Source organism: Stegostoma tigrinum, chromosome 8, assembly GCF_030684315.1.
Source record: "Stegostoma tigrinum isolate sSteTig4 chromosome 8, sSteTig4.hap1, whole genome shotgun sequence".
NCBI classification, from domain to species: domain Eukaryota; kingdom Metazoa; phylum Chordata; class Chondrichthyes; order Orectolobiformes; family Stegostomatidae; genus Stegostoma; species Stegostoma tigrinum.
The window spans coordinates 85972402-85990155 of NC_081361.1; the positions used below are offsets into that span (position 1 = coordinate 85972402).

General features: G+C 40.4%; 1 protein-coding gene across 4 annotated transcripts in view; it reads left to right on the top strand.

The window, feature by feature from the left end:
- dipk1aa (divergent protein kinase domain 1Aa) overlaps positions 1 to 16424 on the top strand; it is a 53799-nt gene extending 37375 nt beyond the window's left edge. For all 4 annotated transcript variants that reach the window (XM_048539900.2, XM_059648076.1, XM_048539902.2 and 1 more), the window contains 3 exons: positions 5580 to 5687; positions 14710 to 14886; positions 14963 to 16424. In XM_048539900.2, coding sequence (XP_048395857.1) covers positions 5580 to 5687; positions 14710 to 14886; positions 14963 to 15775 — 1098 coding nt within the window. In that variant the 3' untranslated portion in view covers positions 15776 to 16424. The remainder of the gene's footprint in view (positions 1 to 5579; positions 5688 to 14709; positions 14887 to 14962) is intronic.
- The last annotated feature ends 1330 nt before the right edge of the window (positions 16425 to 17754 follow it).

Sequence of the window (17754 nt, forward strand, 5' to 3'; positions counted from 1 at the left end):
TTTCAATGCAAAGCTACAAATTACTTACAAGAGGAATTATCAACCACAGCTGCTCAAATCTGTTGAGACTGGAAGATGCAAGGATGGTAGCACAGGACCAATTATGTGACCATTCTGGAGATGGAAACCATATAACAGAGATAAATTGCCCTGCACTAAATTCCAGATATTTAGCAAGGCACCATAGTTCTCATACTTGACATCATGTGTTAATTTACCTGACCCAAAATACCACTCATTATGCCCAAGGTGGAGCAATATTTACGCACTTGTTCTCACATATGACACATATTACCTAGGAGGCTCTGCAATCTACGGTGGTCTACAGGGAAGCAAGGAAAGTAAGAAGTAGTTCAAGGTCTGCAGTTCACTAATCAATTATAGTAATGTGGAGGGGTTGTGAGAACATTGTGACAGTTATGAAATAATGTTGTATTTAAATTCAAGTAGTAATATGCTGAAATGATCAATATATCAGTCAACCACTCAACATGTGGCTGTTCAAGTGTAGATCTTTAGATCTCCAGCATGAAGCAAGGAGCGATGAGTAAGTCTCTTTATGCCCACCATTGATGCCCTAAGCAAGAGTTATGCACCTCAGTGTATGCTACTATTAAGTCTAGGCAAAAAGCTAATAGCTTTATTACTAGAGTCCCAAGCTTTTATCTTGTCCTGTTGTTTCCTAAAGGGAGCAGATTTACCCTGAGGAGGGGTGAGGAAGAATTGAATCTTAGGCCATAGATTGTTGCACTGCCCAAACAGGGTGCTTGTTTAAGAGAAGGGAATTGTGGTTGTTGTTGAGTCCTTCCCTCCAAATGTGCCTTCAGTGGCCCTTCTGTTATTGATTGGGAGCAGTTCAGCTTTCAAGAGCTATTGGACCCATCTCTGCTGGCAGTCCTGAGGTTCAGTGTTCTCAATGACATAATACAGAAAAATCTCCAGCCACCACCAGCTATACTGTCATTTTAGCATGTGAGAAGTAAACAGCTGACTACCATCCCTGCCTTGGTTGGCAAAAATCAGCCTTAAATGTACAGACGTAATGGGGGTTCAAGGCCCCTTTGTCTGGAGAATATCAAATATTTCAAATATTCTTGAGTGAAGTAATTTCTCCACCTGTCAGTCCTAAATGCACCCTTATCCTGAAATGATGATCCCTATCTCTGGACTCATTAGCCAGGAGAAATAACCTCATTGATATGGCATCAAAGCAGTGCTACAGCATGTATTTCACTGGATCATATCAGCAAAACCTTGCAATGTGAATATGCTTCTTGCCAAATCTCCGCCCTGACCTTTTCTTGCCCTTTATCAGTGAATGAAGAGATGATAAGAAGATGGATATAGAAGTTCAGACATGATCTTCTTGAATAGTGGAGCAGACCCAGTGGACCATCTGAACAACTCAAGTTGGGTGTTGAGGGGGAAACCGTCAGGACAGACAAGGAAAAAGAGGAACAGAATATCACACACCAGAAATTGACAACTGCTTTGACAGAGCACTTCATTATGATGGTTGCTGCTAAGAAAACTAGGGAGGCCCACATTTCAGCTGTGCATTAAACTCATGCAAAAGTCGAACCAAACAGTTTTTTAGTATTTGTAAAACTTTGACAACTTCACCTCTGACACAGAATTATTCATAATGTTCTTGTAAAGTATTTACTTCATCTTGTATGACATATAGTAAACTAAATGCTGAAACGTTGAAGTTAGTTGACTGTTATAGAAATGGATTGATCCAAAGTCTTGATTGTAAAGAAGGTAATAAAGGGAAAACTAATGTTTCTACCAACTTGAAGCCTGTTAGTTCCACACATTTGAAGTGACGTAAAATCATTTGAATTCACTAGAGATCATAAAAGTGCTGTAATTATATAATTGCTTGTGTGAAAAAAAATTCAAACTTTTTTCCCTTCAGCTTCTCACTTCTGTAAGTGATATACATGCAGAGCACTGAAAATCTTTTCAGCTTCTCTGTTGGAATTGCAAGATAAAATCTAATGTTTGTATGAGTTGTAAATGTACACATTTTATACATAATACATTAATAAACATTTGGAAGTTCAGCATACAGCCCAATTGTATTGCTTTACATCAAGAATGTCATGGTGTTGACATCCCACAGGTAGCCATTTCTGTGGCAGTAGATGGTATGTTGCCTCCCTGATGTCAGCCTGTACTGGCTCCAAAGAGTTATCCTGCTAGTCCCATTCTCCAGCCCTTTCTCCATAGCCTCCTTAATTCATCACTTTCATATATATAGCTAGGTCTCTTTTGAAATCTCCCAAGGAATCCAGGTCCCCCTTCTGCTAGGCAGTGCATTCCAAATCCTAACATGCAAATAAAGAAGTTTCTCCTTGCCTCACTCCTGGCCGTCTTGCTGACATTCATTAACTTGTGACCTCAAGTTATTGACATGCCAACGAATGAAAGCAGAGTATCCTTCTTTACCCTAGCAAAATCGTTCATAATTTTGAACACCTGAATAAGGTCACCTGTTAATTTTCTCTGCTCCCAGGCAAATAAACTCAATTTCTGTAATCATTCTCTGTATCTAAAATCCCTCATTCCTGGTATTATTCTAGTTAATCTCCTTTTGAACTCTCTCCAGGGCTTTAACATTCTTTTTGAAAAAAGGTGCCCAGAACTGAATACAATACTCCAAAAATGGTCTGACTAATGATTTATGGAGATGTGGCATCTCTTCCTTGCTTTTAAACTCTATGCATTTATTCATAAATCCAAGGATCACACAAGCCTTCTGAGCAAGTATTTCAACTTGACTAGACCCCTTCAAAGAATTATGCACGTGGACCCAAGGTCCCTCAGTTCCTTTGCTTCCCTCAAAGTGATGCCATTGAGTCGTATTATTTCTTCATGTTTTACCAGAAATGCATCGCTTCGTATTTCTCTCCATTTGAAGTTCAACTGCCAGGTATCTGCCTTTTTGACAACTTGTCAATGTCTCTCTGAAGTCACTCAGTGTCATTCTCTTGATTTGCTACTTTGCCTAGCTTAATATTATCTGCATATTTAGAGATTTTGCTTTCATCACCCATTTCCAAATCATTGATATAAATCAGAAAAAGCCAACGCAGATCCCTGGGAACACCAATTTCAATTTGTCTCCAATCTGAGAAATGACCATCTGTACCTACTGACATTGATACAGAGAGGTATCAGAGGTACCTTCAAAGAAGAAATGGTTCAAATACAGTAGACGTTTATTTCCTCAAATGGGAAAGATAGAACAAACCAATCCTTGAGTGCCAAACAGACTGAAGTTATGGTAAAGAAGGAAAAATGTGCATATGATGGGTGTTGGGTAGGAAATACAGTTGAGAACTGAGAGGAATACAGCAAGTTCCGAAGGGAGGAAGCATAATAGAAGAGGAATTATGAGGAACAACTGGCAGCCAAAATAATGGGGAATTCCCAAATCTTCTGTAGGCATATAAATATCGAAAGGACATGTTGGGCTGATTAGGAACCAAAAAGAGGATTTACAAATGCCGAAAGAGGCAGGGCTGGTGTATCTATCTTTACCAAGGACGTAGATACTAGTAACACAGAAACTGACACAAGGAAGGTTCAAAGTCGAAAAGGACTATTTGTAATTAAAGTTGATTCTAGGCCTGGATGGGACACATATGTATATTTAGTAATTGTGCTATTTCATATTTTTCTGCTTTATACAGTTCCACGACTTAGCGAACTCAAGTGGTCTGTAGAAGCTGCCAATGAATGAGTTATTGTGCTTATTACTCAATTTTGTTCATATTGGGTTTGACTTCATCTCCTACTGTTACATAAATACTTTTTAAAGTCATCAACTCAACACTGGCTCAAGCAGCCATCAGCCACCAGTTTGGACTTTCTTCCCATACTGCATAAAATAGTGTAACTTTTATCAAGTCTGCATTCATCAGGGCTGGCACACACAAAACAATGTGAAAAGCTTTTGACTCTTGTATCCTTTTAACAATGTTTAAAATAGGAGGTGTAAATTCAAGAGGTTTTGTCTCCAGCGTTTCCATTTAACAGAGAACATCCCACCCAGGCTCATTTATATTTTAAGAACTTTCCAGGGAGCTGAGTTAATAGTTCGTGCAGAAATTGTAAAAAATCATCAGTCCTCAGCCATCTAAAGTTAATAATTAATAAGTCAAGATTGCATAAAGTTTGCTCCTTGAAAATTAAGAGTATATCTTTACCAGGCATGACTGTATCCCAAAGTTCATTGTAGCCAACTGAATACTTGTAAAAGTATAGTTATTTGATGTAGTAGAGAACATCAGAGAAAATGTAAACTGTGGACAGTTGAAATTTTAACAGACTTGGTGTTAATGTTTGTTATCGAAGGAGATGATAGTCATGGAGATATCAATAGTACAGTTTGAAGCATTGGGGCAGTGGAAGAAACAATGTTTCGTAAAGAATGACGAAAAGAGGATGTTAACAATAGTATAAGTATGCACAGAATGATCTTGCTGGAGAGAATGAATTCTTCTTGAAGTGTGAAAACCCATCTGGTTCACAAATGTGCCTTGGGGCAAGAAATCTTCTATAAATGTGAACCACCAAATGGTTCACATTTGTAGTACTGTGCAATTTTGGGCCCCATATCTCAGGAATGATGTACTGACCTTGGAGCAGGTTCAGAGGAGGTTCACAAGAATGGTCCCAGGAATGGAAAGCTTAAGATATGAGGAATGTTTGAAGACTCTGGGACTAAACTCATTGGAGTTTAGACGGATGAGGGGGGGATCTAATTGAAACTTTCAGAATACTGAATGGCCTGGTCGGAGTGGATGTTGGGAAGATGTTTCCATTGGTAGGAGAGTCTAGGACCCAAGGGCACAGCCTTCGAGTAGACATTTTAGAAAAGAGATAAGGAGAAACTTTCTCAGCCAGAGAGTGGTGAATCTACGGAATACACTGCCACAGAAGGCTATGGAGGCCAGGTCATTTGAGTACATTCAAGACTGAGATAGACAGGTTCTTGAGTATCAAGGGGATTAAGGGTTAAAGGGAGAAAGCGGGAGAATGAGGTTAAGGAACTTATCAACCATGATTTGAATGGCAGAGCAAACTCGATGGGGCATAAATTAAGCCATTTGGCCCAATGTCTTATGATGAACTCTGGTCTGTATAGCCATGATTCTATATAATAGCACAGCAGGTTCGAGGGGCAAATGTCCTACTTCTGCCCCTGTTTCTTACTGTCTTACATGTGTTACATCGAACCCACATTAAGGTGGTTGACTCTAAAATAGCCCAGCAAACATCTCTGTTGTACTAAATTGTTACTGAATGTTATTATGGGGATATATTCGACAACAGTGGTTCAAGAAGACTGTCGAGATCATCACTTTCTCATTGAAAGTGGGCAATTCAGGATGGTTTTGCCATTCTGTACCTTGTGAATATAATATTTTTAAAGTATGGATTTGTTTATTTCATAGGCTTCAATTGCATGCATGTCTACATCTTTACATATGCTTAAAATTCAGAATCTCCTTTTGTGTGTAATTGTGTAATAAAGGATTTTACAGTCTTGTGCTTTTTTTTTCTAGTGTGATAAATACAAGAAGGGAATTATTGATGGATCGGCTTGTGGCAGCTTGTGTGATAAGGGCACTCTTTACTTTGGCAAATGCCTCTCTAATAAACCTAATAATCAGGTAAGAGCATGGTGAGAAATCTGTCGTTTTAATTGTTAAAGAATGCACACTGCAAATTTTTAAAAATGCTTTAAGGGAATGGATTGCAAATAATATTTTTTGGAGCAATCAGGTCATGTTAGTTGGCTGCATTACAGATTTGACATGTTCTAGCATTGTGGAGGATGGTGATTTCTGTTTTAGGTGGTTGTGAAGAACTGTGCTTAGAGCGTTATTTTTACACGACCTGTTTTTTTTTACTTTGCCATATACATTGGTAACAGTTTACATATGCAACAAAAATATATTAAAGCAAAAAATGTCACTGCTATTGCTGTGACTTTTCAAATCATGCGGTTTTACATAATTGCACCCGTGAAATCCGAACTTTCAACTGCTAATGACTCACTGTTAGATTAAGTAAATTGTACGTACAGTATTGTACAATAAACTTAAACGCTATGGCATGCACTTTGGATGTCATCAAAATGAAACATTCACATCCTCGTTAATCTTCATTAAAGACATTTTTTCTGCTCTTAGTTTCAAATTTAAACAAATTTGTTTAAAAACAAACTAAACAATGTTGTTTCATCGTTATACTCATACTATTTGGATGTGCGAGTAAATCCAGCAGATCAGAAATGTTAATAATTATTATCTAAACATTTTCAATCATCATTTTTCTCATCTATCTTGTCATCTATAATGTGTATTTGGCCCTAATAACAAAAAGGCAGGTTGTTGAGGATTGTACCTGTGAAGAAGCTACTCCTCTGCTCGCCACAACTCCTGCATTGTCAGACCATAATTGAGATTTCAGGGCTAGCGGTATGCCACAGCACCATCTGCTGGCCTTGTGGTTCAATGTGTAAATCTGAACATGACCATGATTCCTGAGAGTTTGAAATTATCGGCCATTCATAGAATACAGAGAACACTGACCGAAAGTGGGAGCGTTTCGTGGAAAGAAAGAGAACTTTCAAAATGTGGTAATATTGAAAATATGTTCTCTCTTCCTTGTCTTTGGGCTACTGTTTGTCCAAGAGAATGTATTGAAAGCCACTCATTTCCTCCCATGGTACTGAAGTGGATTTAGGGAGTGACCTGAGGACGTTAACATGTATTTGTGTCTGAGTAAACAGTTGCGATTGGAGACTTCACTGCATGGAGAATTGCAGTAGTAAACATGCGCACAAGTATATTGTTTCCTTTTTTCCCTCATTGCCTTTAAAATTTTGCCCAGACCATGACTTTATTTTGTTTCTAATGCAGATTTTCAACACTTCTACTTTTTGAGACAATGTCTGTTGGGGATCATTTCCTTTTTATTGATTCAGTGCTTAGAGCCTACCTGATTTCTGCATCCTCTAAGGTTTTAGATTATATTTGTAGCTTGGGTTTTGCATCCTCTATTTTTGATTTGCATACTGCCTTTACTTCGTAATATCATAGAATCCGTAGAGTGAGGGGGCAGGCCATTCAACCCATCGAATTACACCGACCCTCCAAAGAGCCTCCCACCCTGAACCACCTCCCTACGCTATCCCTGTCACTTTTCATTTCCGATGGCCAATTCACCTAGCTTGCATATCTTTTGACTGTAGGAGGAAACCCACGCAGACATGGGGAAAATGTGTAAACTCCACACAGACAGTCACCTCAGGTAGGAATCACAGCTGGGTCCCCTGGCACTGTGAGGCAGCAGTGGAACCACTGAGGCACCATGACGTCTGCATTTAAATCCAGCAGGCCAAGCAGCATCTTAGGAGCAGGCGAACTGATGTTTCGGGCCTAGACCTAGGCCCAAAATGTCACCTTTCCTGCTCCTAAGATGCTGTGTTCTGGCCTGCTGTGTTCATCCAGCTCTACACCTTGTTATCTTGGATTCTCAAGCATCTGCAGTTCCTATTATCTCTGCATTTAAATTAGTTTGGCACTCTGAGGAGCCTGTGCAGAGGCAGAGAATTAGAGTAGGAAGGAGAGAAGAAGTGGACAGCGGAAGCAGCACAGGAATCAGAAGAGGGAGGAAGTGAAAAGTGAAAGGCAGTGAAGAGATAAGGTAAGGCAAGCACGACAGAATGAGCAAGTTAGAGGACGGAAGCAGCAAGGGGGCAGGAGCATGAGAAACAGCACACGGGATGAAGCGAGAATCTTTGGAGAGCTGGTGAATGAGAAGCCACAAATAAGAAGTAAGTGATAAATAGGGCCAGGTAGTTTCAAGGCAGCCAATAAGTTTTTGTTTTTATTTAAAAAGTTAAAGACCAGGAACACGACTCACCCTTATTACATGCTTTCTTGTAAGAGTTTTTTTTGCTTTAAAGGAACAAAGGACAGGTGCCAGTTTATAGTCATAAGGTAATGGATGCTGACACATCAAGTATTTTTAATGCAAAGATAGATGGATCCTTGATAACCAAGCAGATGAAAGATTATCAGGATATGCAGGAATGTAAAGTCAAGGTTAAAATCAGATTACCAATGATCTTATTGAAAGGTGGAGTAGACTTGAAGAATACAGTGGCCAAGATTTGTTCCTTGCTTGTGTGTTCATATTTATCACTGTCATACTGATTACGTTGAAGAATTTGACATGCTAAGATGATCCAGTAAAGTCTACCTTTTAATTGTTCCTGCACATTTTGAAGTGATTGAAAACAGATCAGCACAAATGGAAAAAACGAGATCCTGTGTGCCTTTTATCTTGGGAGGAAGAGCTTTTGTGAAAGAACATTTTAAAAATTAGTGAAAATTAATTTCAGTAACATGATGTCATTTGTTTGCAACACACGTCAGGGAGGCTATGGCGTAGTGATATTATCGCTGGACTGTTAACCCAGAGACCCAGATAATGTTCTGGAGACCTGGGTTTGAATCCTGCCATGGCAAAGGGTGGAATTTGAATTCAATAAATAGCTGGAATTAAGAGTCTAATGACTGTGAACCCATTGCCAATTGTCAGAAAAACCCATCTGGTTCAGTCATGTCCTATAGGTAAGGAAACTTCCCTACTCTTACCTGGTCTGGCCTACATGTGACTCCAGACCCACAGCAATGTGGTTGACTCTTAACTTCTCTCTGGGCAATTAGAGATGGACAGTAAATGCTATCAAGCCAGTGATGCCCTCATCCCATGAATGAATAAAGGAAAAAAAAAGTTTAAAAAAATCAGAAACTATTGTATGACATAATCAGTTCAGTACTTAAATATTCCATGTTCAAGTCAGTTGTGATTTTGGATGTAAACTAAGTTATAAATGGCTTTCCAACATTTGTAAAAATCCTTATTTACACCAAAATATTTTGGAAACGTTAATTTTGAAGTTTTGTTTAGCAGTATTAGAACATAGAACATAGAACAGTACAGCACAGAACAGGCCCTTCAGCCCATAATGTTGTGCCGACCATTGATCCTCATGTATGCACCCTCAAATTTCTGTGACCATATGCATGTCCAGCAGTCTCTTAAATGACCCAATGACCTTGCTTCCACAACTGCTGCTGGCAACGCATTCCATGCTTTCACAACTCTCTGTGTAAAGAACCCGCGTCTGACATCCCCTCGATACTTTCCACCAACCAGCTTAAAACTATGACCCCTCGTGCTAGCCATTTCTGCCCTGGGAAATAGTCTCTGGCTATCAACTCTATCTATGCCTCTCATTATCTTGTATACCTCAATTAGGTCCCCTCTCCTCCTCCTCTTCTCCAATGAAAAGAGACCGAGCTCAGTCAACCTCTCTTCATAAGATAAGCCCTCCAGTCCAGGCAGCATCCTGGTAAACCTCCTCTGAACCCTCTCCAAAGCATCCACATCTTTCCTATAATACGGCGACCAGAACTGGACGCAGTATTCCAAGTGCGGTCTAACCAAAGTTTTATAGAGCTGCAACAAGATCTCACGACTCTTAAACTCAATCCCCCTGTTAATGAAAGCCAAAACACCATATGCTTTCTTAACAACCCTGTCCAGTTGGGTGGCCATTTTAAGGGATCTATGTATCTGCACACCAAGATCCCTCTGTTCCTCCACACTGCCAAGAATCCTATCCTTAATCCTGTACTCGGCTTTCAAATTCGACCTTCCAAAATGCATCACCTTGCATTTTTCCAGGTTGAACTCCATCTGCCACCTCTCAGCCCATCTCTGCATCCTGTCAATGTCCCACTGCAGCCTACAACAGCCCTCTATACTGTCAACGACACCTCTGACCTTTGTGTCGTCTGCAAACTTGCTGACCCATCCTTCAATCCCCTCATCCAAGTCATTAATAAAAATTACAAACAGTAGAGGCTCAAGGACAGAGCCCTGTGGAACCCCACTCACCGACTTCCAGGCAGAATATTTTCCTTCTACTACCACTCGCTGTCTTCTGTTGGCCAGCCAATTCTGTATCCAAGCAGCTAAGTTCCCCTGTATCCCATTCCTCCTGACCTTCTGAATGAGCCTACCATGGGGAACCTTATCAAATGCCTTACTGAAGTCCATATACACCACATCCACAGCTCGACCCTCATCAACGTTTCTAGTCACATCCTCAAAAAACTCGAATAGGTTTGTGAGGCATGACCTACCCCTCACAAAGCCGTGTTGACTGTATTTGATCAAGCCATGCTCTTCCAGATGGTCATAAATCCTATCCCTCAGAATCCTTTCTAACACCTTGCAGACGACAGACGTGAGACTTACTGGTGTGTAATTGCCGGGGATTTCCCTATTTCCTTTCTTGAAGAGAGGAATTACATTTGCCTCTCTCCAGTCCTCAGGTACGACTCCAGTGGAGAGCGAGGATGCAAAGATCTTCGCAAGTGGCGAAGCAATTTCATTTCTCCCTTCCCAAAACAGCCGAGGACAAATCTGGTCCGGGCCTGGCGACTTGTCAATCTTGATGTTTGACAAAATTTTCAGCACATCAGCTTCCTCTATCTCTATCCATTCCAGCATGCACACCTGCTCTTCAAAGGTTTCATTCACTACAAAGTTCATTTCTTTCGTAAAGACAGAAGCAAAAAACTCATTAAGGGCTTCCCCTACCTTCTCAGACTCCACACACAAGTTCCCTATGCTATCCCTGATCGGCCCTACTCTTTCTTTGACCATTCTCTTATTCCTCACATAAGTGTAAAATGTCTTTTGTGTTTTCCCTGATTCCTTCTGCCAAGCCTTTCTCGTACCCCGTCCTGGCTCTCCTCAGACCATTTTTGAGCTCCTTCCTTGCCTGCATGTAATCCTCTCTAGCTGAACTTGACCCTAGCTTCCTCCACCTTATGTAAGCTACCTTCTTCCTTTGCACAAGAAGCTCCACCGCGATTTCTTCCATTCTATTCATAAATATAGAAATAAAGAAAATAGGAACAGGAGTGGGCCATTCAACCCTTCCAGCCTGCTCTGTCATTCAATATGATCATGGAAGATCATCCAGCTTAGTCCCCTGCACACAACTTTCTCCCCACGTACTTTGCTCCCTTTAGCCCTTAAAAACAATATCTAACTTCTTGAAAACATTCACCGTTTTGGCCTAAACCACTTTCTGTGGCAGAGAATTCTACAGACTGACAACTCCGAGTGAAGAAATTTTTTCCTGATCTCAGTTCTAAATTGCCTACCCTGTACCCTCAGACTGTGACCCCTGATTCTGGACTACTTAGTCATCAGGAACATTCTGCGTTTTCCCTGTATAGTTTTGTTAGAATTTCAGGGATTTCGTAGAACATAGCACAGCACAGGCCTTTCAATCCACGCTATTGTTGTGCCAAACTTTTAACCTAATCCTAAGGTCTATCTAACCTCCACCCCTACCTTGTAATATCACCCATCTGTCTATCTAATAGCCGCTTAAATGCCCCTAATGAGGCCAACTCCATTACCGTCTCTGGCCATCCATTCCACACCCCTACCACTCCTTGAGTAAAGATCCTACCTCTGATGTCTCCCCTATATGTACCTCCACTCACTTTAAAACTATGCCTCCTCATAATAGCTACCTCCGCCCTAGGAAAAATTCTCTGGCTGTCCACTCTATCTATACGTCTGATCATTTTGCATACCTCTATCAAGTCACCCTTCATCCTACGTCATGCTAAAGAGAACAGCCCTAGCGCTCTCACCCTTTCCTCGTAAGACCTTTCCTCCATTCCAGGCAACATCCTGGTAAATCTCCTCTGCACCTGCTCCAATGCTTCCACGTCTTTCCTGTAATGAGGCAACCAGAACTGGACACAATACTCCAGATGTGGCCGATCTAGGCTTTTGTATAGCTGGAGCATAACTTCACAGTTCTTGAACTCAATCCCTCTATTAATGAAGGCTTACACACCATACGCCTTCTTAACAACTCTATCCACGTGGGTGGCAGCTTTCAGGGAACTATGGACATGAACCCCCAAGATCCCTATGTTCCTCCACACTGCCAAGAATCTTTCTATTAACCCTGTATTCTGCTTTCAAGCTTTTCCTTCCAAAATGAATCACCTGAGATCTATGAGATCTCCTCTCATTTTTCTAAACTCTAGTGCACGAAGCTCTAACTCATCCAGTTTCTCTTCATACATCAGTCTTGCCATCTCAATAATCAGTCTGGTAAACCTTTGTTGCACTCCCATCATTGCCAGAAGTTCCATCCTTAGATGACCGAAACTGCACACAGTACTCAAGGACTGGTCTAACCAAGGCTCTGTACAATAAGAGCAAGGCATCCGTACACCTGTACTCAGATGCTGTCGTTAAGAAGGCCAACATACCGTTTGTCGTCTTCACCAACTGCTGCACCTGCACACTTGCTTTCATCGACTTGTGTACAAGCACACCCAGTCTCATTGCACCTCCCCCTTTTCCCCCAATGTATCACCATTCAAATAATCCACCTTCTTGATTTTTGCTGCCAAATTGGATAACCTTTCATTTATCCACAGTATACTTGATTGGCCGTGTATTTTCTCACTCGCTCAATTTGTCCGAATCATACTGAAGCATTTCTGCACCCTCTACAGTTCACCCTCCCACCTAGCTTTGTGTAGCCTGCAAGCTTGGAGATATAAATTTAGTTCTCCCATTTAATTCATAAATAGATATTGTAAATAATTGTGGTCCAAACACTGACCCCTGCACTATTCCCCTGGTCACCAGCTGCCACTCGCAAAATGACCCATTTTATTCCTACTGTCTGTTTCCTGTCTGTCAGCTAGTTCTCTGATCATGTCATTACGCTTCCCCAAATCCTAGGGAGGCTGAACGATGGAGGGTGCAGCCAGTTCACATCTCATACCATCATGGTTTTCTTTATTTGGATTCAGAGCCTTAGTCTCAGAATCAATTGTATAAATCCATTTTAATTAATTCTATCATATTATGCTCACTCTTCCCCAAGCGGCCTCACATGGCTAGATTGCCAATTATTCCTTACTCTTTATAAAATACCCAGTCTAGGATGGCCTGTCCTCAAGTTGGTTCCTCAATATGTTAATCTGAAAAAACATCTCAAATACACTCCAGGAATTCCTCTGCTTCAGTGTTGCTGCTGATTTGATTTGCCCAATCCATATTCAAATTAAAGTCACTCATAATTGCAGTTGTGCCTTTGTTGCTTGTGACTCTAATTTTGTGTTTAAAGCCTTCCCCAACATCACCACGACAGTTTTGGGGTCTGCATACAACTACCACTATTGTTTCCTGCCCTTCGTTGCCTCTAAGCTCTACCCATACAGATTCCACTTCACTGGATCTAATATCTACTAATATCTGCACTAATGACTCTTTTACCAGCAATGCTACCCAATCTCCTTTTCCTCTTTGACCTTCCTAAAAACTGAATACACCTGGATAATCTGTTTTCATTCTTGGTCACCCTGCAGCCATGTCTCTCATCACGTGGTACTTATACATTTATATCTACTTTCATGACCAATTCATTCGCTTTATTTTGAATTTTCTGCACATTAAGACACAATGCCTTAAGTCTTATCATTTTAACATTTTTAGTCCTAGTTCACATTGTTTAGCACTGTGGCTTGAATTCTCTACCTATCAATTTTCTTATTTCTAATTCTGTGTTTTCATTTCCCCTTGTTTTTCTCTCTCTACTGTCTCCTGGTTTAGGTTTCCATCCCCCTGTCATTTAGTTTAAACCCTCCCCAACTGCACTAGAAAATGCTCCCTATAGATCAGTTCTGGTTCTGCCCAGGTACAACCTGTCCAGTTTGTACTGATTCCACTTACCCCAGAACCGATCTCAATACCCCAGCAATCTGAAACCCTCTCCCTTGCACTGTCTTGAGCCACATATTCATCTGATGTATTCTGCTTTTTGAACTGTAACACATGGCATTGTTAGCAATTCTGAGATAACTACTTTTGAGATCCTATTTAATTTGCTTCCTGACTCCCCATGTTCTGCTTTGAGGATCTAATTCCTTTTCTTACCAACGTTGTTGGTACTGATATGTGCCATGCATATGTCTTGCAGACACTCCAAGACATCTCCGAACTTAGAACCCAGTCTAGGCCCGAAGCATCAGCTTTCCTGCTCCTCTGATGCTGCTTGCCCTGCTGTGTTCATCCAGCTCTACGCCTTGTTATCTCAGATTCTCCAGCATCTGAAGTTCCTTGGGGTGGCACGGTGACTCAGTGGTTAGCACTGCAGCCCCACAGCACCAGGCACCCAGTTCAATTCCAGCCTTGGGTGACTCTGTATGTGGAGTTTGCACGTTCTCCCTGTGTCTGCATGGGTTTCCTCTGGGTGCTCCGGTTTCCTCCCACAGTCCAAAGATTTTCAGGTTAGGTGGATTGGCCGTGCTAAATTGCCCATAGTGTTCAGGGGTGTGTAGGTTACATGGGGATAGGTCTGGGTGGGATGTGTCAAAGAGCAGTGTGGATTTGTTGGACCAAAGGGCCTGTTTCCACACTGTAAGGAATCTAATGTAATCTAATCTAATCTACTATCTCTCATTCCATCTTGTAGATTCATTTGTGGCCACATAATCATCTCTCTGTTCCCCTTACAATTGAATCTCCTAATTAGCTCTTAAATCTCGTATTATTTTCAAGGTATACAGGGGGATGTGGGATGAATCCCAAGTCATCTTAAAATGCAGACTTGAAGAACCTTTCCACTTTGATTTGGATTCTGATATGGAGCCGAGAAAAGAGATGGTGTTATTTGACAAACCAACAAAAGGAACTTCCATGGAGGAATTTCGAGAAATGGTGTACAGTCTTTTAAAGGTAGGTCTTGGTATACAATTTCAAATTAGTACAAATATTACTTTGAGAATAGACTAAATTATTGTCTTTTCCCCAGGCAAAACTTGGTGATCAGACAAACCTTCAAAAGCTACTCAAGCTGGTAGTCACTGTAGCAGATGGAAATAAAGATGGTCACATCTCTCTCGCAGAAGCAAAATCTACATGGGCATTACTGCAACTTAATGAGTTTCTGATCACGGTAATCCTCCAGGACAAGGAGCATACACCAAAACTTCTTGGATTCTGTGGAGATCTTTATGTAACAGAGAAAGTCCACTACAGTTACCTGTATGGACTCACTATTCCTTGGGTTTTGGAGTTCTTCATTCCTTCTGGTCTGAGGCGTAGTATGGATCAGTGGTTTACTCCATCCTGGCCCAGAAAAGCTAAGATTTCAATAGGCCTTTTAGAATTTGTTGAGGATGTCTTTCATGGAACATTTGGTAACTTCCTTATGTGTGACATGAGTGCAAATAACATTGGTTACAATGTTAAGCATGATTTAAAAATGATAGACATGAGAAAAGTTGTACCGGAAGTTAGTTTCAAACAATTAATTGGAGGCCGCCACTGCGAGACTGACGTGGATTGTGTCCATGGCACAGACTGCAGAACAACTTGTCATCAAAGCAAAAAGCAGTGCTCCACGGAACTGGATCAGCCAAACTTGACCAAAGTCTGCATGTTGCTGAAAGACTATCTTTTAAATGGTGCTCCTCCTGACGTGAGAGAAGAACTGGAAAAACAGCTTTACTCTTGTATAGCTCTCCGAGGAGTAGCAAGTCAAATGGAAATGGAACACTCCTTGATATTAAACAATCTAAAGACATTACTGTGGAAGAAAATTTCTCATACAAAAGATTCCTAAACACTGAGGGAAAATTCTTCGTGTCAATTAAAAATCATTTGGAAACTGTTTTTTTTGGAAAATCTTCCTGGTTGGTTTAGTTTGACCATGTAGCACAGAACGACGTAATTCATAATATTTCCATTTTGGTTACTGTTAAACAAAAAAAACTAAAACCACTAGAGATTTTGTTTTTCGTTTCATGGTTATAAATGTTGCTGCTTTTCTTTGATGGATTTTTTTTTTAAATTTACACAGCATGAGAAGTTCTTAATGTCTTTTTTAAAACTATTGTTTGTAGCATGACTATTTATTTGCAGAAGAGAATGTTGGTTATTATTGACGCTCATTTTAGCTTAAATAAAATTACATGTTAATATGGTAACTGGAAAAAAAATCTAAATCAGGAAGAGATCACCTATTTTAGAATAGCAAGAATTTTGAAATACTTTAGAATTTCAACTATATAATTAGATTTCAAAAGTTGGTTGACAAAAATATTGTAATTGAGCACTTTATATGCATATTCATTTCATTAATCCTGTTGACTGTACAGTATTTAAAAATACCAAGCCAGTTTTTCTGTATATAAATGGCTACTAAAATTCTATCTGCTCCTTCATCCAAAAGCTATTTGATAAAGTACCACATAAAAGATTACCACACGAAAGCTTATGGTGTTGAGGGTAATATATTTGTCTTGATAAAGGATTAGCTCACTAACAGAAAACTGAGAGTCATGATACTTACAATCCATGTCATTGACTTGGATGAAAGGACAAAATAAGTTTGATGATGCAAAGTGGGAGAGCAAGCTGTGAGGAGGATACCAAAAGCTGCAAAGGATTAGCTAGGTTAATTGAGTGGATAAAAATATTAAGTACAAATGTGGGTAAGATTAGGTTGTTCAATGGAGACAGACTCCAGAATGCTGTAGCACAGAGGGATTTGGCGTTTTGTTCTTTTTGCCTTCCTATTTGCTTACTGTACCTGCGTACTAACGTTTTGTGTTTCATGCACGGTGTCCTCTATCACACGAGGCATGAAGTAGTCTTTCTACAGCTCTTAACAATGTTTGTGAAACTACACGTCGAGTGCTGCATACAATTCTGATCTCCATAGTTGGCATTGAAAGCAGTTCAAAGAATACTTAATAACTAATTCCTGGATAAAGTGTTCATCATAAGGGAAGGTTAAGCAGGTTGGGGCTTCGTTGATCGGAGTCTAGGAAAACTAGAGGGGACCTTTTTGAAAAATACAAAGTTCTGATAGAGCTTGATGATCTAACTACTAAGAGGATGAGTGCCCTTGTGAAGGAATTTAGAACTAAGGGACATAATTTCAGAATAAGATTGTCTCATTTAAGACTGCGATGAAAAGAATTTCTTCTGAAGCTCATGAAAATTCTGAATTCATGAAATTCTGTACCTTAGAGAGCTATTAATGGCAAATCATTGAATATGTTCAAGGATGAGGTAGACATTTGAGATTGAAAGAGGAGCCCAACCAAGTGATTGCTTTCCTACTTGTCTTCAATGTTGAAGCCAAGATCTGATCAGCCGTTGAAAGATAGAGCATGTTTGAGTACCCTAATGGTAAATTCCACTACAGTTTCTTCTGTTATTAAAAGTTAAGCTTTGGCATTCTGTGTCCCAGAGGCTGTGGATGCTCCATCAGTGAACATACAGGCCACTAGACTAGGTGGGAGTGAGGTTCACAAGGAAGAGGTATTAGAAATTCTACAGAGGGTGAAGATAGATAAGACCCCTGGGCCAGATGGGATTTATCCTAGGATCCTCTGGGAAGCCAGGGAGGAGATTGCCGAGCCTTTGGCATTGATCTTTAACTCGTCATTGTCCACAGGAATAGTGCCAGACGACTGGAGGATAGCAAATGTGGTTCCCCTGTTCAAGAAGGGGAGTAGAGACAACCCTGGTAATTATAGACCTGTGAGCCTTACCTCAGTTGTTGGTAAAGTGTTGGAAAAGGTTATAAGGGAT